We start from the raw sequence: 25,146 nt of genomic DNA on the forward strand, positions 1-25,146 counted from the left end.
TATCGTTACGTTGCTTCAATTTGTGCAATTTGGTCATGTTATTCTACTCCTTTGCAATACAAGAGCAATCATTACTGAGACTTTTGCGAGTTGACTAAATTGAATCAGGAATTTAGTTCATCTCTGAATGAAAGTACCATACACTTTATTTCAGAGGATTAAAATCATTATCTTCCTTTGGAGGCTGCCCATTGTTGGTATAATAAACCTAATACTTACATACCTTTGGCATTCCAAAGCACTACGACCGAGAGACGCTTGAAAAACAGAGACGGGACCTTTTCTCTATCCGGCACCATGTAGGTCAATGAAAATCCATCTGGATCTACAGGGTGGCTGGCTGTTCCGCGTTTGTAATTCCAATGTCAGGGTTTATCCGGCTTTGTCAGGTCTTTTTTCTCCGCCCGTCCTTGCACCGTTCCTAAATCGCATAAATAACGGAGCTGCGTGCGCTTCCGAGCAGCGTGTCGGCTGACGAGCAGAGCATGAAGTCCTATTTTAAAAATAACATTTAAGGAAAGAAAAAGGTAGCTGCAGTAACGTTCGGGCGGCTTTAGACGGGTGACATAACACGTTGTGCACGAAACCCGTCGAATGGTTTATACGAAAAGTTTCGAACGAAAAAGACGATAACAGTTGACCACCTTCTCAGTTTCGGGATACCGCTTTGGTCATTAGAAGCGCACACCACCACCAGCATCACTGTTCGTTAAATGGCGTTGTTTACAACGAAAAGCATCGGCACATTTGGTTTACTCCCACACCATGGACACCGGCGATCTTCGTGTCGGCGATCCTGCTAAAAATAATTTCTTCAACAATTTCACGCACGATCGTCGCTGCAGGCGAGCAAAATGAGGGGTTTGAAAAATCGCTCCCTGGTCAAGCGCATTCCGCACTTGCCATCCTGCCCAGCGTCCTCGGCCACTCTCGTGTCTCCGATCCTTGGTGTGGAAGCTTGTTGACACGACCGTTAAAATAACCGGATGAAGCCAGATCGTGCAAGATATCCGAGAATTGTTGTTAAGATTTACTTTGTTCGATGTGACTCGCTATAAAAAAAACAACGCATCTTGATGGGGCTAACCTTTAGCTGTTCGTAAAACCAACGACGTTGGCTAGCCCCCGGCATATGGTTCCTTTTTAACGGGAATCGCACCTCCATACAGAGCGGAGGGAGAAGGAGTGATCTAACCTCCAATGGTAATTTATCGTGGGCAGGTGTGAGTCAACATCTTCCTTCCGGAATGTGACCGAAGTGAACATCTTGGACCTGTTTTTGTTCGCGCCCACTGGTGGAGGTATTATCTGATGATTAATGGACACTAGTATTGAACTCAATAGTAAATAGAAAACGCCGAATGGGCATGTGCATCCATGGTGAAAGTGACTATAATTAGGGTAAATTCACCTCGGTTTGAATTGCCTTATAAGGAAAACTCATGTAATTAACGAATATGTGCGCACGTTTGAAGGTAAAAAACCAAGATCTACTTCAAACAAATTAAATGTTAAAAAAAAATGTCAATTCGTTCGATCTTAATATGATACCGAACATTTTGTTCTTATTTTATCGACAATCATTTTTGATCAATTTTATGACGTTCAACCAAATATTTTACTATTAAATTCATCCAAACCCTCTTTCATGTTTCATCGTTTTACACTTATTTCTTAACGTACTTTTCAAATACACAAGTTTGAGAAACCTTGTGCGTATCGCTAAATACCGACGGAGCACAACTTTCATCTATCAACCTCGCTCTTGTTGCACCGACTGTCAAATGTGCGGTGCGGTAAAACCGCGAACGTTGATCCGGTTCTCAAAACTAAAAGGAAAATTTGCAATTTTATCTGCGGTACAAACCCGAAGCCTTGTATCCAACACGTGTAAAAGTTGAACGCTTGAGACTTCCATATTCTGCCGGTGGAGTGAAATGAAACAGCAATAATTCTTAGCTGAAGTGACCTCGACACGAGATTCACACCTGTGTGTCTGCGAGTATATTGCATTGCATGGTCAATCGATTCACCGTCTCGGGAAGGTGATCGCCTAGCGAAAGCCGCATCATGAGTGGGAATTGGCTTATGACGCTTGGGACAATTGTCGTACCGTCGGTTGTGATTTGTTTCGTTTGCGTGGTTTCGTTTGTTAACTTTTATTTAAACATCAGGTAAGTAGTGAGGTGTGCTCGGAGTTCCGGATGTGGGTAACATGGCTCTCCTATCCCTTCCGCAGGAGGCGCTTCCCGGCGAAAGTGAACTGTTGGTTTTGTAGTACCGACACACGCGTCCCGTACGATCAATCGAATTCGTTCGTTTGTCCGACGTGCCGGCAGTACAATGGCTTCACTGCGGACGGAGACTACAACCGGGAAATACCGGAACAGTATCAGCAGCGGCTGAACAATTATTACTATCATCAGCCGGCGAACATCACCGATGACGACAAGTGGGGTCATTCTGCGCGATCGATCGCCAACAGCAGCGAGACCTCCCGCAATGGTCTTTGCTTTGGTTGCAATCGTAATCAAGAGCTGAAAATACATCAGCTGGCGTCGTTTGTGCCGGATGATGAAGACAACTACGACGCCGAGGTGGAAGAATATCGGTAAGTTAGTGCTTTGTCATTCGCGGATGTCACCACAGACGATGAAATGCTTTTTATTCGATTTCTTCAATGCAGCAAACAACTGGAACAGGCGTACAAACTCTGTGGCCGCTGTGAGCGCATTGTAAAACGCACTCTGAATGATGTCAAGCGCAATATTTTGGGCTCGAAGCTGGCACAAATTGGTAGCAAGGGGTTAAAGGCGCTCGACATGCATATGAAAGCCTCCACGAAGCAGCTGGCGTACCTGAAGCGCCAACGGTGGGCAAAGATTAGCATTTACGCCATCACGGGTTTGCTGCTGATGAAACTATGGCAAGATGTGTCGGAGACCGGTTGGACTTTGGCAGACCTGATGCTTCTCTGCCCGGCATCTCTCCTTGCAACCATCACGAGGGTTGTATCCTATGTACTGGCAATGAAACAGCTGGTTTGGCAACAGTTTGAAAAACTCCTCTCCGAACCGGCCGTCCAGAGTACGACGGAACGCATGGAAACGATCGGCCATGAGCTCCTCCAGCGCTACGCCCCACAACTTATGCAATGTTCAGCGCCTCTGCTCGAGTCCTTTACGGAGCATGTTCCGAATGAACGAATATCGTCCTTTCTACTCAACGGTGCCATCATGGCGCTGGGTGCGTTGCTCGCTTCGCTAGGTAACCAGCGGACGACCATTAAACAGATGCTTATCTTTGGCCTATGCACTATCGATTGCGTTTTAAAGTATTTGCAGTATGAAAATACGAAGCTACATCCTGCTTTGTTGCTGACACTGGCCGCACTTTGCCTCGCAATTAGTTGCATTGGCAAGCGCATCATCCGGACCGATGTGACAAACGGAGGTGATATGAACTCTAGTTTCCACAAAATTTACTCTCAACAGTGCACCGAAAGTGATTACTCCGACGTGGACACTACGGTAAACGGCGATCAAACTCCTGCTGCATCTTTCCAACATAAGTACTCCCCTAGACTCTCCACGGGAAACAACATACTACGCCCCAGCAACAATGTGTCCTTACTAGAGCCAAAACTCTTCCCTGCCAACGACACCGGAGCAAATGTCAGCAGAAAATCCCTCGATACGACCAAATCGGGGAGTCCTTCTTCTTTATCAATATCGCCAACCAGCTCGTTTTTCATGAACTCGTTTGCCGCCAACACCCCAAAGATCAGTGGATCATTATTTAACGTTGCGGAAGCTGGCCAGCGACCAGCGTTGGACGAAAGCAGATCCGTGTTTAGTTCGGCTATAGCTCCACCACCTGGATCGCTGCTCAAAACGCCTTCATTTTCGGTGGACGATTTTCAGGCAACATCCAAACTCAGTTGGAACAATCGGAAGAGTGGCCCACCGTCAACGGCCTCCACTCGTGCAAAGCCATTCCGGTACTCCATGAGCACGATAACGCAAGAGGCGGATGCATTTCGGGAAACCGATGATCCACTGATCGAGGACGATATCGACCGACTTTCGATCAGTGGACGGGTTTCGATGAACAGCTCACTCCTCCGTCCCGCCGCCGGTGGTGGAAGTCGTGTATCACTGGGAAACGGCAATCCCTTCGCCCAGGTAAATCCCTCAACCGGGGATTTGGATTATGACGAGATTTCCTCCGTAAGCCTGCGACAACGACGCCTTACCAAACCTCGACCTGCCGAAACGCTCGCTTCGACAAGAGAGTCGCTTTGGTCCGGCTTTTTGGCGACCGGGGCGGGCAGTGCACAGCAGCAGGCACACATGTCCCGCACGTCATCGCAGAGCTCCGGTTTTGAGTCGCAGGTGGGAACGACTCGACGAAACACACCGACAGAAACGGAGGTCTTATCGGTGTACACCGTCGTGCCAGAGGAAACATCGAAACCGCCACCGTCGCCCGTCCCATCTTCGGCGTCCGTGTTTCACAGTCAGCGAAAGGGCACTCCCAGCATCAACTCTCCTCATACTCGTTCGTTATTTGGCGAGCAAAACCTCTTCAACCATACGCTCCATCAGCAAACACCGCGCGAAAGATCGTCTGCGTTATTTTTCCCAAAAGTTAATCACTACGCGATGCCCGGTAACGGTGGGCCGGCCACTATTGGAGGAAGTCCGATGAATCGGTACATCTTCCCCCCGCAACAATCGCAGACACCGTCCTCCTATCATCATCATCATCCGCATCACCAACCTCATCATACGCAACAACACCAGAACCATCACACACTTGCCGGAATCGGAGGCAGTGGCTCTACTCTTTCGCTGCATTCGTTCCCTACAACTGGATCCACGCTCAGCCTTGCTACCGGCAGGGACTTATCACCACCGGAAACACCATCCTATCCAGCGCCATCGATGGCGGGGACCAGTTTCTATACCTCCTCAAACAAATCCATGGCAAGCGGCAGAGCGAGTCTTCTCAACTTAAGTAAATTAACCAACGAACATACTGGTGGCACACTGCCCACAGTTTAGCTGGTTCGTGTATCGTTCACAATATTAGTAGTTAGGTCAATTGTTTGCCGATGCGTTCCCGGATTATGCTTTCTACCCGACCCACTACTACTACTGCCGAAAGCATTATCCTGGTGCGCATCAATGTGTGATTATAAATAAAACCAATATTGCTTTTTTTACATGAAATCAATACTCACCAATGAAAAACAGGAAGGATATTCGGGTTTTGTTTGATATTCCCCTTTTTCGGGAGGCTCAAGGCGCGTGTTAAATTCGGATAGAACAGTGAAGAAAGAAATATCTATACGTGTGAATATTCCTTATGACTTTCTCCTTATTTTCTTGCTGTGATGCTTCGTTTCATCCACCATTGCGACGCTAGCTACACTAGGGGTGTACTAGGGGTACCACCACGGTCGGGGAACGGAAATATCAATCAATATATTCGATACTGTTCACGAACTTTACCGTACAGTTTATACTTCAGACTAAACTAAACAGAGTAGTAACAGAGACAATTACCGAGTGCACACTATCATTCGTGTTTAACATCAATTTGGATGCCAACTTTTACTTGACAATTGTGAGTAACGACGATCTCTTGCTCTTGCTGTTAACTTTGCAGTTGTGGCCCTCTAGAAGGTGTATCTTTTGCCTTTACGCGGCTACATTGCGGTGCGGTTAGTTCGTATGCCCTCTTCTCTCTTCCAAGTAAGGTAATAAGTATTCATAATGAGGATGTGCAACGAACAACACGCTTACTTTTCTAACACAAATGCATGGCCTATGTGATCGTTACGTTAAAAGCAGTTGAACTTGGTCCAATGTACTAAAAGTGGGAAATTTCAACTGATGTTTAAGGTAGAAAGCAATGAACTAAAGCGGGCCGATTAGCCTCACGGCCACGAGAGGCGAAAAACTTTTTCGGCACTCACTTTTTCGCGACTGTGAGTGCCGAAAAAGTTTTTCAAAATCTGTGGATGGACCACGAAAATGGTAGCGAAAAAAGGGTGAAAATGTTTTGACAGCTCAAATCTAAGCAAACTGTTCTACCGTGGTGCGTATTATCACCGAGTCTACCGAATATTGAACGTTTATTTGATATATTAATCAAAGAATTATCAATTTTATCCAAAATCTTCTGATAAAAGACAGTGTTGTGAGTGCCCTACGATAAAGAGCCCGGCCATGGTGAACGTCGTGAAAACGGTGTTGAAGCGAAAAAAAACCGGTTTTTTTCGGGTGAAAATTATTTTTCAGCTGTCGTGGCCGTGAGGCTATTGGGTTTGAATTTGAAAAAAGCTCATTTTTCCCTTTCAATAAACAATTCCCTGCATGAAGGCGAAAACGAGGAATGATTTTTTTTAAACTGTCCATATTACGTTTCCCTCACAATCTTCACTTTCATTTGCGCCTAGTTTGGAAATTTATTTTCATTCAATTTTTCGTTAAGTCAAACAGTGTTGATAATTGCCTAGTTCAGTATTTTTCCTTCCCGCTTATATTAATAGTCGATATTCGGGAGGTGTGAGTGTTGAATGCTTCGTTTTCAAATACATTGAAAAAGTTTGATTTCGATAGTTCAAACAATGTATGGTTTTAGAAAAAAAACAATGTCTTTCCTAGCCTACACTTGGATACATAAGGATTTTCTGAACGATTCACCTTCACCGTATTTTCCTAACGACTGGACAGTTGCCTTTGCCTGCTTCGCTTGGCTTCTTTACTCCTCCCAACAAACTTTCCCAAAAGCATACAACATACTGTAGCGAACGTTGGAGCAAATATTAAAGTTCAATACGCGACTGGCGTGGAGTTCGAAATTCGGGAAAAAAGGTGTGATGAGTATTTAGTAAACGTGTGCCAAGAAAAGCAGGTTCAAAGCTAAGCTAATCTTACCATTGCAATCGTCTATAAACCTGCTTTGGTTTACCTTATTTTCCATATCTATGCTACACTCTGTGATGCTTTTTGATCGGCGAGTGCCAGTATACGACCAACTAACATGGAATTCACTTAAAGCGTTACACTTGAAAAGCAACAACAATAATATAATGTTCTAAACGCTTGACCGGGAAATGTCCGGGGTTGTAGGAATGTCTCCAAACGCCCCATTTCTCCCTTGTGATTTGGACCTATTAGCAGACTAAAAGTAGAAGTAAATAAGTAAACAAGGGGCACGGTGGAAAAAAGGGGTATGCATGAAAATAACATCCGCAAGGTCCACTAGAAGCCGTGTTACGAGCACGACCCGACGAACCTGCGACGGTTTGCACTGAAGGAAGGCACCAGATACCTAACCATGCAAAGTGGTACTAATAGTTATAATAATAGTAATAATAATGATAACTCCTACTGACCATCGGGTGGGATGAGATGATGGCAATCGGTTTTGTCGCTTTTGAATCCCTTCTCAACATCCCTACCATATTTTTCTAGCCGTCTATTCCGTTCCGAATCATAACATGTGCTCCTTCTTCTTTCTTTCGTCTACTCTTTTACCGGACAATAAAATGTTACCAATTATTCCCAGCTTCTCTTACCCACGTACAGTGTGTCCATCGTTTTTTAAGGGAACCGCAGGTGGACGGTGTGCCCCTACGTCGGCGGTCGAGACCCTACAATAGTCCGTGGTAACTTCCATTCAATTCGTTCACTGTATCTCACCAAAATGGCGGCCATATCTAGTAGTACAAAAATCGATACTATCCAGAGTTGCCACCCGACGAGGAGTTAGCCGATTTACTGCTTCCAAACGGGACGGGTGACATGACGCCCGACACATTCGGTGGGGTAGGTGTTTTAGCCGTCCTTATACCGTCCCCTTCGCAGATGTACTTGCCTGCAATGGTTAAGAGGATCCGTTTTTTTAAATGTGTCGTAAAAATCAATTTTCTAACAAATGCGTACCTGAGACAAACCGGCGTTTCACCAAAGACAACCGGTACCCCGTTCCAGCCAGTTCGAACTCAATCCCAGATAATGTCGTGCCTTCACAGTTGAACTGGGTAGCGATGATGGCCGGGGTCGAGGGTCCCGAGCCCACCTCGAGCCGTGCCCGAAGCGTATCAACACCACCGCTCTCCGAATGTTGCGATATGTCCGTAAAGTTCCACACCAATCTGTTCGATTCTCCTTGCCTTTTGTGTAGAGAAAGAGGGTAATAGGTTAGTGAATAAACTGCAATGGCACAGAGTGTACTAGAGGTTCTACTTACCAAGCGGAATGTGGCTTCGATTGTACATTTTTAACGCCTCCATCGACGGGAACGGAGATGGAGACGTTCAGCAGCGGCGAAGGTTGCGCCATCGCGTGACAATTGTACTTGTAATCAATCTTGATATCCGTGTGTCGCTGTTCGCACTTCCAATAGGACACGAGCTGGAATGGGCAGGAGGACGCACCCGGTTTTGCTTTGATCTGATACTTCAAAATGTCCACGTTGATGTGCGGCGCATTAGGGTTCTGTTCGGACTGACGCCTCAGGATCGCCGTCAGTGCCGGCATGTTAAATTCGAGCGTCGTACTAAAGCTGGTCGACTGTAGCCGATCGATCGATATGAGCTGCTTATTCGGCAGCACGTTGTCGAGATTCTGTAGATTCTTAATGCGGAAGCCCAGCTTGGCAGGGTTCGGATTGTTCGTCAGCACGTTCACAATACCGGCCGGGAAGGATATCATCATGTCGCCGGACATTTTCACCTGACACCGCGACTCGTCGGCACCCCTGTAGCGTAAGAAACAAAGAAAAATTACCGGTAAAAGGAGTGCTATGACTTGCGGTGATCTCCACTCACTTGAAATAGGCATGGATAATCTCGTGGAATGCGACTGCCAGTGGGATCGTATCGGACATTCCGATCGTCAAGGGAGACGGACCGCGGGAGGACCCAATTCCGACGCTCGGACTGCGGAACTCCAAACTGCCCACGCTGTCCGCACGAGCGATCTGTGACGCAGGGCTTACTCGATCGCGAGCTACTGCAAAGGCAATGAAGTAGATTAAATAAAAACTATGCACTATTTTTTAAATCAATGCTTTCTCCTTACCGGCAGCTTCAGATCTTCTGGACGGTGGCCTCGGTATTGCAATACTGCTGCCGCCGGTTGAGGTTGGCGTCGGAATCTGTCGTTGAGTGAGTTTGGTCAGATTCGCCGAGGCGGGTGCCGAAACACTGATGTCACCCACTTCCGAGAAGATGTCACCCAAATCTGCATATCGATTGCTGATGAGTAAAGAAAGAGATATTTAAAAAAAACCACACGAGGCAGCCATAAGTAGAACGAGATGTGTTAGTGACTTCCACTTACTTGGAGCTGGTAGACATCGATAGGGTGGGACTTTGCAGTGGAGCGTACGGATGCACCGTCGTCGGTGTGGACGCATTCGATGCATTCGGACTAGTAAGGTGGGTGGTGGCATTGTTCAACAGTGATGCATTGCCGACCGACATTTGGTGGTGCAGTTGCTGGCTTGCTGCCTGCTGCTGCTGCTGTTGTTGCTGCTGATGCAGCTGATGTTGTTGGTGGTGCTGTTGCTGCTGTTGCTGTTGAAAGATAGATTGGTTTAGTGAGCGCTGATCGTGGCACGGCTTGACGACGCCGCCATTATCGCCGATTTGCTGCGAAACCGACTTGGAGCGTTTCATGCGCAACAGTCGATCCTGGTGTTGCGGATCGAAGCTTGAACCCCGTCGTGCCTTCACCAATGCGAGTACCGCGCCAAACGGGCAAACATTTTTAAAGTTTATACGCCAGTGGGGTTAGTAGTGAGACGGAAACAAGTAGAGTACACCGAAAGAATTACCGAGACCCAGCATTGCCAGGAATATTTTGTTTTATGAATGACGGTGATGATGTTACGATCAAAGGTGAGACGAAAACAAGGCACACGCGTCACCAATGGATGATCCAACAAGTTAGACCCATAATCGACACCGATAGGTACAGAAACAAAGTGCCAGTTTTGAATGAGTTTGGTGAGAACGGATGAAAGAAAAAAAGAGATACAGTCAAGAATATGTTAGAAAAATAAGACCAGAAGAAATGTATGAATATCTAGCATTACAACGTGGCACACACACACACACACACACACATATGAAAGAGCACTCTACTTTCCAAAAATCGGCAGTAACATTTACTGCTGCATATTATTGATTGAGAAAAGGTTTTAAAACGTTAATTTACAAAGCATCACTGTGATAAAAACTAGACCTAAAAATGAACTTAAATAAAAAGTAATGTTAAATAAACTACGAAATCCAACCACTATCATTGTATTCAAACAACCTCCCAACAGGATAAGCACACTAAACAAAAGAAGTTGCACTCTTCTCTAAGGACAAAAATGTCATTTACCGATGTCAGGATGCCGATGGGCGATAGAGACAAATTTTCCACCGTAGCCCGGAGCTCGTCGACGCTGGCCGAAATCGGTGCGGCCCCATTATTAAGAGGCTTAATTTCCACATGTATCTTTCGCTCTTCGCGCTCATCCTCGCTGTCGCTGTCCGAGCTCGAGTAAAAGTTATCTGCAAACAAAAAAAAAGGAGAAACAGAATTGGAACAATCCACCAGACAGGTTCGGACCGGGATGTGGCGGCCGGAATATTGCTTACTGCTCTTTTCCGTGATGGTCCCGCTGTCCCACGTGGTTTCACGCGGCTGTATACTGTAGCCATCCTCGTCCACCTCGGGCGTTGCCGTCGGGGCCACATTGGACGCGCTCACGGCGGAAGTAGTCTGCAGATTCGTGGCGCTGTCCGCGTTTGCCGCGTCACCCTTGCCTTCACTACGAATGGAAAAAAGAAAAGCATTCAATGCATGTCCGTACAAATGAAGCACAGCAGTATAACACCAACCCGTCCAGAATGTTTTCCTCTTTGGCACTGGAGTTTTCCGTGGAATCCTTCTTCTTTTTGGCTTTTTTCGATTTGGCCTTCTCGCGTCGGCTGCGCAAAAATCCAGAAACTGCTTGTGGACACATGAGAATGATGAAGAAAGTAGACAGATGTAGCAATTAATTATGTCGACAAAATCAAACAAAAACCCTTCATCCAAATGTGTCACAATTTGTAAAATGAAAAAAGTGATGGTAAAATAAAAAGCCGAAAAAACTGTTCTCAACTGTGTGTCTATTACATCGAAGGAAATTTGTCAAAAAATAAAGAAAAGAGCACAACCCGTTTGCCAAAATTATTTTCAATTAAATTAGAAGAATGTCTAAACCATCAACCAAGGATGAGGTTTGTCCCGAAGGGAAATGTTAATAACTAACAAAAATTTAAACGTTAATTTCATCACATTTTTTGTCAGTACGGAAGATGTGCTAGAGTAATTAAAAAAGGATAAACTGGGTAAACGGAATTTTGAAATGAAAATTATGTGTGTTGTAGGTATGGAGGTATGAAGATAAACGGGGAAAACAATGTATCGGAAACTGTAAATTAGTGAATCTGAAATGAACGACAAATTAAAATAATCATAATCAACAACAGAAACAACAAATCTTGCCATTAAAATGAAACAGCCAACATCAGCATACAGTAAAAGCACGCACTAGTGAACAATTAATAAACTATGTAGAAAATAAGGTGTAGCATAGCACTAGTTATCGTATTATGCAACTGCTAGAGAATAAAAAGCCAAATTGCAGCCAAAACTACTAATCGAAAGATCAGGTTGATTTAAGGTAGCAGAGTTCTCCCTGTCGTCCTTATCGCTTTTAGTTTCTTCATGGGATCAACTTGAAAGTATCGGCCACGAACACACTAGAACCACGCGCAGTCATATGATGCATTTTGTTCCGGCTAGCGAGAATTACTGAACACTTACCCAGAAAGATGTAAAACTTTACCAGAACTTCGATTGCGGTTATCTTGAAACTCATTGTGAACATAGCGAGGTTTTTGCTTAACATTGCAGATGGCAAATTTAAATTGTTACTCCAGAAAGTATTTCATTTTTTTATGAAAAATTATCTCACAATGACACCATTAGTATTAATAAAAAAACAAAACTGGCGACAAATTATCAAATTAAATAGCACAATCAATGAAGTTGTACATTAGCTTCAATCACAATAAACGTGACATTTCTAATCTATGAATGTTTCTTTACACTTTTAACTGGTGTACAAATAATGCCGGAAATCATACACCGTACTCAATATCGGCCCGACCGACGTCATTGATATCAGGTTTGATTTTCAACAAGAACAAATCTTCCCGCCCACTGGAAAGGTGATAGTGAAAGTTGTTTGTTAGAAAAAATCTGGGACGTAACATAGTAAACATAAAAGATACAGAAAGAAAAGGGTTTCCGAGAGGAAAGGTGGCAAATCGATTTGAAAACAGTAGAAAAGAAGAAAGTATGTGATGGTATACTAAAAGCAAGAAGCGCATAGTCTAAAGCTAGGAAAAGAATTAACTTACTTAATATGCAATATAAAACTATTATTTACATACTCTTGTTATACAAAAACAGTTACATAAAAACCAATATATCAACAAATTCATAAAGCCAAAGTCTTTTCTTAAGAATGCAAATATTTTGGATGCTTAAGGATACAAAAAAAACTTCCTGGAGAGCAACCTATCTTTTTCGATCGTGCTATTGAAGAAGAGGAAGGAGAAAAAGAATGATCAAGAATATGAAGTAAGAACCAAACGAAACCATCACTCACGCTGCAAAAGAAAATTATTTGTACAGACAAATTACACTAGAAATACATAACAATAAAACCGATTGATAAAAAAAAAATCCGAATGTAGCCCAGAGCAAACTCAACAAGATCGAACCTAAAAAACCAAAGAAAACTTCCTTCAACCAAAGAGAATATGAACAGCCAATCAATTCATAGGTAGAAAAAGAAAACTTAATAAAACCAGGAGATAAAGAGATCCATAACACCACAAGATGTACGAGATGAAGATGTATGATTTACATTTGGAGCCGCGCAACAATGGATTCCGCCCGATAAAGGAAGTGCCCGAGGTCTGCTGCTGCTGCTGCTGTTGATGATCGGTGACTTCACCGCCTCGGTTATGGTCGGGATCATTGGGACTGGTAGGGGCTGAGACGGTGGCACCGGTAGACGACACGGAGCCCCTACCGACGTCCACGTTGGCACCAGCCACATTTCGACGAGCGCCAACTCCTGCACTTGCGGTAGAGTCACGACTGTCACGGCTCCCTTTTGAGCCCACCGCCCGTGGTGTGGTTTACAGTTTCGAAATTCCGGTGGCGATCGTCGCCGAAGCGAAGCATAATGTACACATGCGTACACACATACGGGGAAAATGATGATGTTGGATGGCGAATTTGCACGTGTCGGGTATTATTTATTTAAATATGTTTAAATAATGTAACACCGCACAAGGGCACCGAATTGATGGGTTGAGTAACACAGGGAGAAAACAGAGAGGGAGAGAGACAAGAATGTGTCATGAGAATAATTTGGAGCCAAATTTTTATTTGTTCAAAATGCGTTATTGACGCCCCTTTCTGGAAGGTCAATTGGAAGGGCAAAAACGGAAATGTACGACAAGAGAAAAACACAACCAGTTAATGCAGGCCGCAGTAAAAGAAGAATCTGTGAGAACTATTAGTGGAAGGAATCGTAGCACCGAAAAGAAGAGTAAAATGTATTTTTTTTCAGGAGATAGACTAGAACTAATCTGGGAGGAGGTTGACTAAAATTATTAGAGTTAATAAGAAATTTATAAGGGCAGATAAACTTCATTTTCCTTTAGATATCAACAGTTACCTAACAGGAGCAGTCCAAAATAGATAAGACATTGGGTAATGTCTACATGACTGGTTCTATGGAGGCAACTATTAACCATTAATTGAGAAAAAGGCTCTATAATAAAGGCTTGCTTTACATGAGGGTATAATTAATAGCCCCAATTTGGCTAAATGTATCGTAGATTGCCGTTAAACAACAATTTAGAAAACCATTAGAAAGAAAATCGCTTATCGAAAGACCAGATAATGGCTCCATAGTGAAGCCGGTGTACAACTCGGACCATAGCCGGAAGGATTCTGTGCAAGCTTCTTTTATGGCTTCCAACAAAAAAAAGTACACTCATAAACAGACCAGCAAAAGAAGCATACGAACGTGAGAGTCTGAAAATAGTAGCGCAAATGATATCGTTTTTGAACCCTTGACGACCCTGCAATTAGGGTAAGTAGTCGCATTTCCTTTCGTAACCCGTGTATGATGACACTTTTATAGCTGGGGCGGGGACATGGAGTTATGTGTATCAAACGGCAATTAGATGCATTCTATTGTGTGGTGCTGTTTAGGCTTAGTGCAAACGTTTCACTAACAGATTAAGATTTTTACCAACATAATATACACAGGAACCTTGGGTATCCTTTAACCACAACGTTGAATACGTGGAACACATTTTACTACGCTTTCCCTGGGCAACACGAAAATATCGACCGCTCAACATACTAGTGCATAGCGGTATGGAACACACCGAGTTCCCAAAGGAGCATAATAGACGAGATCATTATAACATCACTTTCACTCTCCGTGAGCGTGATTGTAGCCAAGAAAAACGCACTAATAAACCTACTGGGTCGATTTTTACAAAGAAACAATCACAATAGCATTGAAGAATTAAACATCTAAAGTTTATAACTTCAGCAAAAGACTTCACAAAATTTGGTCAGTGAGTGGTTAATGGATAGGAACAGAGGTCGAAGCACAGATGATAGGATAGTTAAAATGAAACAAGAAAAGAAACCTTTTTCTAACGTAAAGTGCAACGAAAGGACCAACACAATAATGAAAAGAGCATAAAGTGATGAAGAAAAAAAATAGAAACAGATCGACCTACTATGATAGTTAGCAACTGAAAATGTCAACAATAGAGAAATAAAAGAAAACGTCAACAACCAAAACCAGAAAACAATTAAACACCCTTCGAAATGTACAAACTTAAGAGAAAAAAAAACTACAAAGAGATAAAGGGAAAAAATAGACAAATAGACAATAGTATAGAAGAAGGACGAGTTAAAGGTATTTGTAAAGAAAAAGTGTCGTGAGAAAGAACCATACTTTGGTGTTTGTGTGAATTGGTGTGAGTAGCAAGAAAAGAAGAAGAGAGAGACAAAAAGTGTGTGTGTGTTGTGTGTTTTTTGCAAACTGCAGAGAAATTCAAAATGCGAGAAAAATCAAGAAGATAAATTTACCCTGGGAGTTAGACATGAAGAGATTGAGAAGGGAAGTAGTGCGACGGGAAGATTTTTGTTGCTGTGTTGTTGGTGGCGGCGAGGAAGATTGTTGCTGCTGCTGTTGCTGCTGTTGCTGTAAAGAATCTTGCTGTTGCTGTTGCTTTTCCTGCTGCTGTTTCATTTGCGGCGATTGGTTGCTGTTGTTGCCACCGTTGCCATTATGGCCGTTAGAGGGAAGGTTGGGCGAGTGTGGCTGGTTGTGATTAGTGGAGGGGGTGGTGGTGTTGGCGGTACTGTGATGCTTGAAGGAAAACAGATCGCCGTAGAACGGTTTACTTGATTGCTTGCTCGTACTTTGTGCGGATCCGCCGGACACGGTGCTATCGTTGGGGCCCGTCGGTCCCGGGGACATCGCGCGCAAGGACAATTGCTGCTGCTGCTGCTGCTGCTGGGATTGCCCAGGAAGATACTGATGATCACCACCGCCGCCGAGCCCGTCATAACGGAGCCCACTGCCCACCGAGATGGCAGTGGGTGAGGTGGACAGATTGACCGGCGAGTTGGTCGGGACGGCTGCGGTCGAGCTCGAACTGAACCACGACCGGAGATGGCTTTCCTTCTTTGTCGGTCCACCGCCGATGGCGATCGGTTGCGAGGAGCTCGTGGCCGAGAGGGTGGGAGATTCGAGTAGGCCACCGGCCAGGGACGATGGCGCCGGCGAGATACTACTGCCCGGCACCGTCGACGAGGTGTTCACCAACACCTGCTGGTGGGTGTTAGTGCCACCAGCGCCGGACCCGGTGCCACCATCGAAATCAAGCTCAATAAGCTCTAAGGGAATGAAAAAAGGAAGTTAAACGAATACGCGGGACATACAGAGCAACACACCGGGATTTCGCGGGAAGAGAGAAGAAACATTTAAAATCGAACGATAACGTATCGGACAAACAAACCGACAACTGTGACCGGACGGACGAAGGACATAGCGTACGCGTTTGTTTTATCCGGCGCTCACAACAGGAAAGGGTCGCACGGAAAACAAGAATCCATAGGTCGCAATAAGACACATTTCCTGTGCCGTAACATAGTTTACTCTAGAACTGTACAAACAATGAGAAAATATGCTTGGCAAAGTATACCATTTTTAACATGCAAAATTTACATCCCTGCTAATTTGTGCCAACAGAAAGAACGTCTAATGGAAAGACTCCTCCTCGAAATGGAAGTCTTGCAAAACAAAACAAAAATCTTCGTGCCGTTTTGTTGGGTGGCCAGGATCAGGAGTTCTACACATCTAAACAAAACTAGGCATGCATGCGGTAAGCACATGTTCACTTTAAGCAAAATCGAACCGAAAAAAAAACACAAATAAAAATGCAAAAGAAGAAAAACAACGAAAGACACATTATAAAACATTTCAAAACAAGCGTAAGGCACGATTCTGGTGGAAGAATAAAAACTCAAAACGAGCTGAAATGATTTGCAAATAATTGAACCCACTTAACTGTAGCAAATTTGCAATTTTGCAATGACCTTTCACAATCGTTAACAATAACTCACAAATTAAACGTTTGAAAACAAACAAAATTGCCTCGTGTAACATTAAAATCAGACTCAAACCATCATCAGACACACGAAAGAACGGACATTATATATCGGCGTTCTTCGGGAGCGCGAAACACAAATTTAGCTAAACAACGTGAGGTTCGTGTAAAACTGTGTTGAGTACAATGGGAAACAATACGGGAAACAAGAGATTTCCCTTGATTGAGATCTACCACGTGCGAAGTTGTGAAACGATTTTGGTTTTTTTTCCGTTCCGATGAAGAGTCACTCAGTCGCCCCCTCTACTTACCTGGTTTTTCAAGCCCGGTGTACTTGTTGAGTACGAACTGCTCCAGCAACTTGTCGACAGTAAGTTCTAAAAATTGACGTTTCAAATCCGAATGAACCTGTCGAGGTGGAAATGTGAAAAAGGGTGTGGTAAAACAATCGTTTCCCATGGTGGCCGCCTTCCGTGCCCTGCCTAGCAACGGTATCGGGCACAACAACGCGGGCGGGAACACTAACCTGTCCAACCAGATCGAAATTGTTCTGCACAATGTCCATGTACGAGGAAAGGAACTCTTTCATTTGCTTCAGATGTGCTTCTTCCATCTCTTGAAAGCGCTGATGGAGGAGAAAGAAAACAGATTGATATTGGGTGGGTTTCCCTTTGCGTGTGTCAGCGGCGCAGTACGTTCGACACACGGTGGCAGTGTGAAAACGGATGAGTCATAAAACATTTTCCTCCCCCCAGATGACGCAGATGATGCACTCTCGTGAGGAATGGGGAAAACTGGCCATTCGCTCTGCGCTACTCACCCTACAGGTTATTGTCATTTTCTTCTCAAACTCCTGCTTGATGATGTTGTGCTTCTCCACCAGCGCCTTGTACTCGTCCTGATGCTTGCGTAGCTTCGCCTCCGACTTTTCGATCTCCTTGGTCGAATTATCCTTGCGCGCTTTCTCCACCTCGAGCAGGCGCGCATTGTGGACATCCTTCGCCTTGGCCACGGCCACCGTCGACTCTTTCATCGCCTGCACCGAATCCTGCGTGCCCGATTCCTCCTCCTTGACCGATTTGTGCTTCTTGTGCAGATCCTCCGCGTACTTGGTGACATTCTTCACCAGCTCCGTCAGCTTCTGGACCTTCTGCGCGTGCAGCTCCGACAGCCGCTCGGTGGTCGACTTGAGGATGATCCAGAGCGGCGAAAACGTGCCGCCCCCGCTCGATCCCGCCTTGTTGGCCAGCTTGGTCAGCAGCTTCGAGTTGTACTCCTCCAGGTTCGAGCGCTCGCGGAAGTACTCCGCCAGCTCCTTCGTCGCCGACAGGCCATACTTCATGTTCTGGTACAGCACCTCGTAGCCATTGTTTTTCTCGCCCTAAATGTAAAAAGTACACGTAAAAACCACCGTTAAAAATGTGTTACTTTTTTCATGAAACACACATCCAGCCACCGAAAACCTTAACGGAAACATGGTGCAATTCACAGGCTTATTTTATTACATTATTCTCTGGTAGCATTCGACGGCACCACGGCGAAAAAATGGGTTCGTACAAGCCCACCGGACCGGAACCGGCGTTTGAGTTTAAAAATGCCACAAACCATCATCAAAAGCGCCATCAATTTTCATCACTCTTGCCGCGGTGAGCCGTTTGCAATCCGTCTTACGATGAAAAGTGCCATAGGCATGTGAGTGAAATGAAGTAACGGTTTCTTTTTTCTCTTATTTGCAGAGAGAATGCATACTGAACGTTGCGAAAAGATATAAAACTATCAACCGAAGAAACTGAACACAGTTGTTTTCCAATGGAATTTTTCTATTTTAAAAACATACCGCGATATCGGTACGTGCCGAATCGATTAATAAACACATATGGCGCAACAAAACCGAATGTTGGATCCATGAGTTGAAGGTAAAAAAAAATCTGTGTTTGTGTTTAAAAACACACGCGATATGGGCGTTGCCCCTGAGGGACACGTTGGATGGTTTACATTCCTGACGCAAAATCGCGGCCCGACTCGCTAGCGAGCCAGCTACCAGTTTACTTCCCTCCCCTCAGTTAACGATCTCCTATTGATCCTTTCCAGACGCATAATACGGTTGAGCTGTAAAAATTCGCCTACCCCAAGTGGGGAGATGGCCACAATGAATATTTTCAATAGTTCCGCAGATGAAATTGGATTACCATCTTTTAACAATAATATGCTGTAGTACTAGTAGCGATCATTTTTAAACCGGATAGAAATCATGAAAATCCCAATGAAATATTGTAAAATGTTCATCAGGCTCAATGTGTCATCCATCGGTTGGTGTGCGTCTTTCTCACACAAACACTGTGAATCGCCGGGGTCGAGTGTTTGCTCTTACGGTTCATTCCGTCAATTGAATTAAATCAAATTATTATGTTCTGGTACCATCCGCAACCTCCAGAGTCCAGTGGAAGCCGTAGCAGCTAACCGAGTACAAGACCGGCGGACATTTTACTCTTATCATTAACCCTTCATATGGCGAATAGCATCAACACAGGAAAGACATGAACAACATGACGACGCTACCGTCGACACAAGATGACGTATTTCCCCGTACTCGCCCCGACGTCTTTTATCGATTGACTGGCGAAGACATCCGCAACAAACAAACGGGTTCGTCCTGCAAAAGACACCCCAACCGGTAAAAAGAAGCGAACGGAACGGAGTTTAGGACGGGTCACAGCCGGTTCACTTCTCGCGATCATTCGCCGAACTGGTTTGCAGTTTCTGGCCCCCCTTTATGGTAGGTGGTTGTGGGCTTGGGTTGGCCATTTTTGATGCCAATATTGGGCCAATAAAACAAAATTGCAGTGCGTTCGAGATATTTTTCCCACCCTTGAGATTTTGGTTGTCGTCCACATAAAGTAGAAGTTGGTAAATCGACAACGAACGTGCGTATGAAGAACCTTCCACTTGAGACTACTCCTCGCCGGCCAGCCAGGCCACCGAAGATAATCCCCATCCCTTGCTATCTGCGTTAAATGCTCCATGGCGTTAGGTCATCGTTGCGTTTCCTTTCACATTCGCTATTTGTTTCCCCCCGTGTTAGTATTTTTAGCCCTTCGGACAAATCGAAGCCATTGAACGAGCAATGTTTTCCATGTGGTCAAACACAGCTGGTGAAGACATCAAAAGCAAACGTCTAATTGATTACTTCATTAGTTTTCTTTTCCACTCGATTGAGCAACGATTGGGAACGTCTCCGTTTCTACAGAAGTACTAAGAAGCGAAAAGGCTTCAGTCAATTCAAATAGCTTCCAGAGCAAACGATACGTTTTGCTGCAGATTGCAAGCAGATGAAATACATTAGACAATACGGAGTGTATTAAACATGCCCTCAACTCTTGGTATATCACACTAAAAGCACTGACCCATGCCACCATCGCTCGTTGATCAGGCACAACAAGCTAACATCCGACTAGGAACAGCCATACAACAGAAAAGCAATTAGAGTGACTATAGCTAATCAAAAGAGGAGTTAAATTGTCTTCTTACCATGTCGTAGGTTAACATCACAAGGATTAATATTTCTACTACCTTATATTCCGTTTCGTGTAGATATTTCCACATTCCAAACTCTGGTCTGCTCATTGTACCAAAGCAAAACATAATGTTCCGCACAATTTGCACCGCCTGGGTAGCTTCAAATTGACGACAACGAGGTATGCCCTTTTTAATATGCATACCACGGCGTTGCGTAGCTTCATTCTTTTACATCAACATTCAGAGACCGTAACAGGTTGTTCCTACCCACCTTTGGTTCGACATGGTGAAGTAGTTTCGATTGGACAGTACTTTCTTTGACATTTTTGCCAACTATATTTTATTTAACTTAACTTAAACAAAGGAGAAAACAATTATGACTAGTCTGGAGCAATTCAAATGGATTTACCAAAGTCTACCATCGTTAGCAGAGACAAAATTCTTAAGGGAAACGTGAGCGTCAGCATGTAGGTTATCAGGGACAACTTCTTCAGGTTAGTAGACTCACGAAACAAAACAACTTCAAAGCTAAAAAATGGAATATATTTCAACACAACCCTCTTACAGCTGTTGAAGAGGAAATACGAAAAAAAACCAGTCCAATGAGTAACGGTACACGGAAACATGAGTGGGTAAAGAATAAACAAGCGCCATACACGTGATCAACAGCCGTCCGGGTCCGGGGTTATCTCATATCTGGCGTGGCAGAATGTACACACAAAAAAATAAAACTTGAAAAAATCACGACACGGTGGAGCTTAGAGTAGGGAATTCATCCCCGACGTTACGACAAAATAACCCCCGACTGGCTTCCAGAAGGTTGCTTCTGGCTCAGCACAAAACCAGATGGATCGTTCTACGCCAAATCCGGTAACGATTCGCTAAAACGTGTGTCGACTAACTCCATTTTGCAGTATTTATGCTATCATTCTAATACGGGGAGAACAGATGCCCTTATGTCTGGGTTTCAGTTACTCAATGACGATGAGTAACAGTATTTCTGTGCCTTAAATCAACTAGAATACCAGAGAAATAAATTATTCAGCCAAAACGTTTTAAACAGAAATGAGCATTTTTTGTGGGCGTAAAATATGATGTCGGTTGCACGATGGTACGATTTGCATTTCTTTAAGTATTCAAAAGTGCTATGCTTATCTTGCATTCTCGCCTTTCTCTTGCTTGCCACTTGAATGCGGCAAGTTAAACGTTATCATCATGCCCTGCAGGATGGTGTTTTCAATGCTACTATCACAACTGGATAGATTAAACACAGCACAAGGAAAAAAAAACAAAAGTACTCAGACAGGAAGCGTCCGAGAACTGTTGGGCTCGCCCTTTCTCGCTGTTCGCGCAAAGGCGAAGGAGTTCAAGTTCGGTGCGACATTGAGATAAAGTCTGCAGTTGTAATTCTGTTCCAAGACGGGCAGAAAAAGTCGACCAAAGCTTATCAGCATGTATGTGGGGTGCTCCCTTTGCCCGAAGAAGCAGTAAACGACCAAGCGGGGTATCTTCCCGTTTAAATTTGGGTACTCGGCGTAAAAGTTGTGATACATTTTTCCTAACCTTCATCTTGCTTGCGAGACTTTTTATCGTGTGATACTACCATATACCAAATTGCAAGTAATTAGGTCTCTAGTGTTTTCTGTAAACTCATGTTAACGTCGTTTGCCTCACGAAGAAGGGATTACGATTTTACATTGAAGTAATTGGAACAATTCGAAATTAACATACCAGACAAGATATAAAGAGCATCCAGAAAACTTGACGGACTTTACCGCATCGTTACACCCAAAAAACGTAATGAAAGTAAATTTTTAATAGGAATCATACCAGTGTACGAAAATATAACTTACCCAAAAATAATCGTTGAAGTCGACGGTCATTTTGGCTATCGGCGGTCAACGGTGCGGGGGGCGTGTAAAATTAAATGGCCAACAGGTTATCCTCGCTACACTTGTCGGGCGGGTCGCGGTTTTGTCGACCCGTTGATTGCAGTAAACCGTTCTCGGTGATTTTTAAACGGGAACACAACGCTTCTCCCTTTTCTAATCGACTATCCTGAGTTCCTCCTTGAGATGAGACGCAATTGTGTGTGCTTTTGTGTATGTGTGAATGTGGGGCGTGTGTGTGTGTGTGTGTGTGTGTGTGTGTGTATGTTTATGTTGTGTACTAGACACTACTACCGCGTCACCAGCGAGTGCATTTTCGCTCGTTCACTAAAGTCGTCGGTGGTCGACGTCCCGATCGACGATAACATGACCAGAACATGGCCTCATTGTACTCGGTGGCGTCGCACGTGGACGGATGCCAGATTGGTCTTCTATTTTGCTTCACTTTGAGCTGCTGTTCTTTAGACAAACGCCCTCTAATTAGCGCTCTGGTCACAGCACAACAGTTCACTTTTACACCATCCAGCTTCCGACGATAGAACAACTAGCTCGACATTCGTTTAATTGTGGTCTGTGTGCGGATGTCGGAAATTGACCGGTCTGGAAGATCCGGGAAGCTTATTGCTACACGTCACTTGCACTCAACACTTTTTCTTTGATTCATCTTTTGAGTAAGGAATTTGTTTCAGGAGTTTTTCTGGAATGTAATGGAGATTGAAATTGTGAAGGACACAAAACATCTGTGATGTTTATTCTGATCACAAATAGACTTTACCGTTGCCCATTCTATTTTATCCACGTCCTGAAATTATTTTCAAAAGTCCCCAACGTGCAGCAATGGAATGTTATCGTTTGTAGTGAATGAACAAAAATGTTTAAAAGGACGTTTTTGCATTAATGCACTGTCTCTATCGCATCTCCTGATGGCCCCAACGTTGCCCGACATGAAACGTGCCCAAAGCATTGGAGTTATACACGTGGGTCAACAAAAAAAAAATCGGCACAGAAGAGGCACCAATTTCATGTTTCGAACCCGGTAGACTAATCCCGGCTGACGATGGTGGTTTCAATTCGTGCCGTATCTCAATATCCGTAGGGTTGGGGGTAAGGTTCGTCAAGAGGACTTTTTGGTCGCCGTAACGTATAAAACTACCTGCCGGTGGTTCCAAGGGACACAGTTACTACCGTCCCCTTCGTTCCAGCAAGTGTGTAATTTAGGCAGTTAACAAATCGACGGTGGCCAAAATGAGCAAGGCATTCGTCAGCTTGGTTTTTGTGGGAGCCCTGGTGGCCATTGCCAGCGCCAACCCCTATTTTGCGCATAACACTCCCTGTCCGCATAAGACCTGCAACAAATTGCAACCGCTAGTGCCGGTGGAGCGCCTTCCGGTGCCGACGGTTCCGGTGCAGGTGGAGGTGGTCAACACCAGCCCGAGCTACCGTCCCGCCTCCTTCCTCGAGCTGGTCGAGATCGTGCTCGACTGCTTCAACACCCTGCGCATTCCGCTGCACCGGTTCCCATCCTACCTGACCGGTATCTTCCCGGACGATCCGGAAACCAAGTGCTTCCTGCGTTGTATGGCCATCAAGCTTGGCGTGTACTGCGACGAAACCGGTGCGGATCTCGACCGCCATTGCCTGCAGTTCGGTCTGGGCGAGTGCTGCGATAACTTCGTCAACCGGCATTTGACCTGCCTGCAGCAGAACTCCGGTCCCTGCCCGGACCGGTGCACGGCGGCGTACAAGCAGGAGCTGTGCTTCCAGGAGCCGATCGCCAAGTATCTGGACTACCACTTCCAGCAGCTCGTCGGACTGCTCCACCAGGCCAAGTGTAGCCACAACCTGCCAATGCTGCATCCTTAAGCAGGACGATGATGCATAAACCCACACCATCCATATCCCATCCTTCCTTCGACATCGTAATTATGCTGTACGCTACTAATTGCCGTGCGTGTTCCAACGAACATGACGGGTATTTACGAGTGTGCGCGCGTGTGATTAGCTTTCTAACACAGGTGTACAACAAATGCACCACCAAGTCCTACCAACGCCGCTTTTCACCATCGTACTCGGAAATAATGTCTAGCCCTAAAGTAGGCTAATAAAAATCGATAGCACAGAAATATTCCATCGATGGTTGCTGTTTTTCGTTTGCTTCCTCATTCCGGTGCTTTCCTAAGCTCCTGTCTTACGAATCGTACGGAATTCCTGGTTCCGCTCCTTTAGCCCCAATTCGTTTTTTTTATAGCAATTACCCAAGGTTACTAAACACTAGACAGGTTGCGACAGAGCAGTTTTGCTCGGAACCATTTTGAATATCTTGTTTACAATTTGTCTGTCAAAATAACGGTGGTGTTGTTGCGGTTTGCAGGAACGATGAAGATTATTTAGTGGCACGCATAAAAATTCTTCTCTTTTAATATTCTTTTGGTTTGCTTGTACCATGGCCGTATAGGTTGTGATATGCGTAAGATGTGAGAAACAACATTGCTCTAAATCGTAGAATCGGAGGAAGGATCCAATGTGTACAATGAGTTGATCTTGAAGAATGATATGAACTTCAAAATCGTTTACGAAGTTTATCGAGGATTTAGCCCGGCTACAGGCACACCGGTACTCAAAGATTGTGTTCAATAAATTTCGAGTTCTCTTAACGTCTGCTCTCGTGGAACTGTGAATATGTCCCTCCGCTAACTTCAATAATCTGGTTAAAGCCTTCTTTGATTGAAAATAGCAGCGCAACAAACCATTCCAACTTGTTTGTCAAATTTTTCTTTCATTTTTTTATCGTAAAGCGGTAAAAATGTTCTGCTTGTCGCAACCTGTCTAGTGTTTAATAATCTTGGCAATTACCTAACTCTTTGCAAAGAGTTGATGCAATTCAATCCAGTGTTTAAAAAATAGCGAACCGCCCAATTAGGCGTCGATTAGGTCAAGCACGAGTATGAAGAAGTGTGA

The 25,146-nt window shown here is 44.5% G+C and overlaps 3 protein-coding genes across 3 annotated transcripts; 2 read left to right on the forward strand and 1 right to left on the reverse strand.

Annotated features, from left to right (window-relative positions):
• Positions 1 to 1,938: 1,938 nt before the first annotated feature.
• Positions 1,939 to 5,190, forward strand: LOC131289875 (uncharacterized). The gene is made up of 3 exons (XM_058319214.1): positions 1,939 to 2,174; positions 2,240 to 2,611; positions 2,687 to 5,190. The coding sequence occupies exons 1-3, from the start codon at positions 2,071 to 2,073 to the stop codon at positions 5,064 to 5,066; spliced, it is 2,856 nt and encodes a 951-aa protein (XP_058175197.1). The 5' UTR covers positions 1,939 to 2,070; the 3' UTR covers positions 5,067 to 5,190.
• Positions 5,191 to 7,586: 2,396 nt separating this feature from the next.
• On the reverse strand, positions 7,587 to 22,211 carry LOC131289874 (F-BAR domain only protein 2). Its single transcript, XM_058319213.1, has 16 exons — positions 22,153 to 22,211; positions 17,604 to 18,164; positions 17,310 to 17,408; positions 17,095 to 17,191; positions 15,494 to 16,070; positions 15,258 to 15,436; positions 12,997 to 13,245; positions 10,913 to 11,021; positions 10,670 to 10,842; positions 10,410 to 10,582; positions 9,360 to 9,586; positions 9,099 to 9,274; positions 8,846 to 9,026; positions 8,266 to 8,775; positions 7,959 to 8,188; positions 7,587 to 7,890 (listed from the first exon to the last, which is right to left on the reverse strand). Exons 1-16 carry the CDS (start codon positions 22,180 to 22,182, stop codon positions 7,754 to 7,756), a joined length of 3,708 nt encoding a protein of 1,235 aa, XP_058175196.1. The 5' UTR covers positions 22,183 to 22,211; the 3' UTR covers positions 7,587 to 7,753.
• Positions 22,212 to 23,433: 1,222 nt separating this feature from the next.
• On the forward strand, positions 23,434 to 24,051 carry LOC131284194 (uncharacterized). Its single transcript, XM_058313048.1, has one exon. It carries the CDS (start codon positions 23,434 to 23,436, stop codon positions 24,049 to 24,051), a length of 618 nt encoding a protein of 205 aa, XP_058169031.1.
• The last annotated feature ends 1,095 nt before the right edge of the window (positions 24,052 to 25,146 follow it).

Source organism: Anopheles ziemanni, chromosome 3, assembly GCF_943734765.1.
Source record: "Anopheles ziemanni chromosome 3, idAnoZiCoDA_A2_x.2, whole genome shotgun sequence".
Lineage (NCBI taxonomy): Eukaryota > Metazoa > Arthropoda > Insecta > Diptera > Culicidae > Anopheles > Anopheles ziemanni.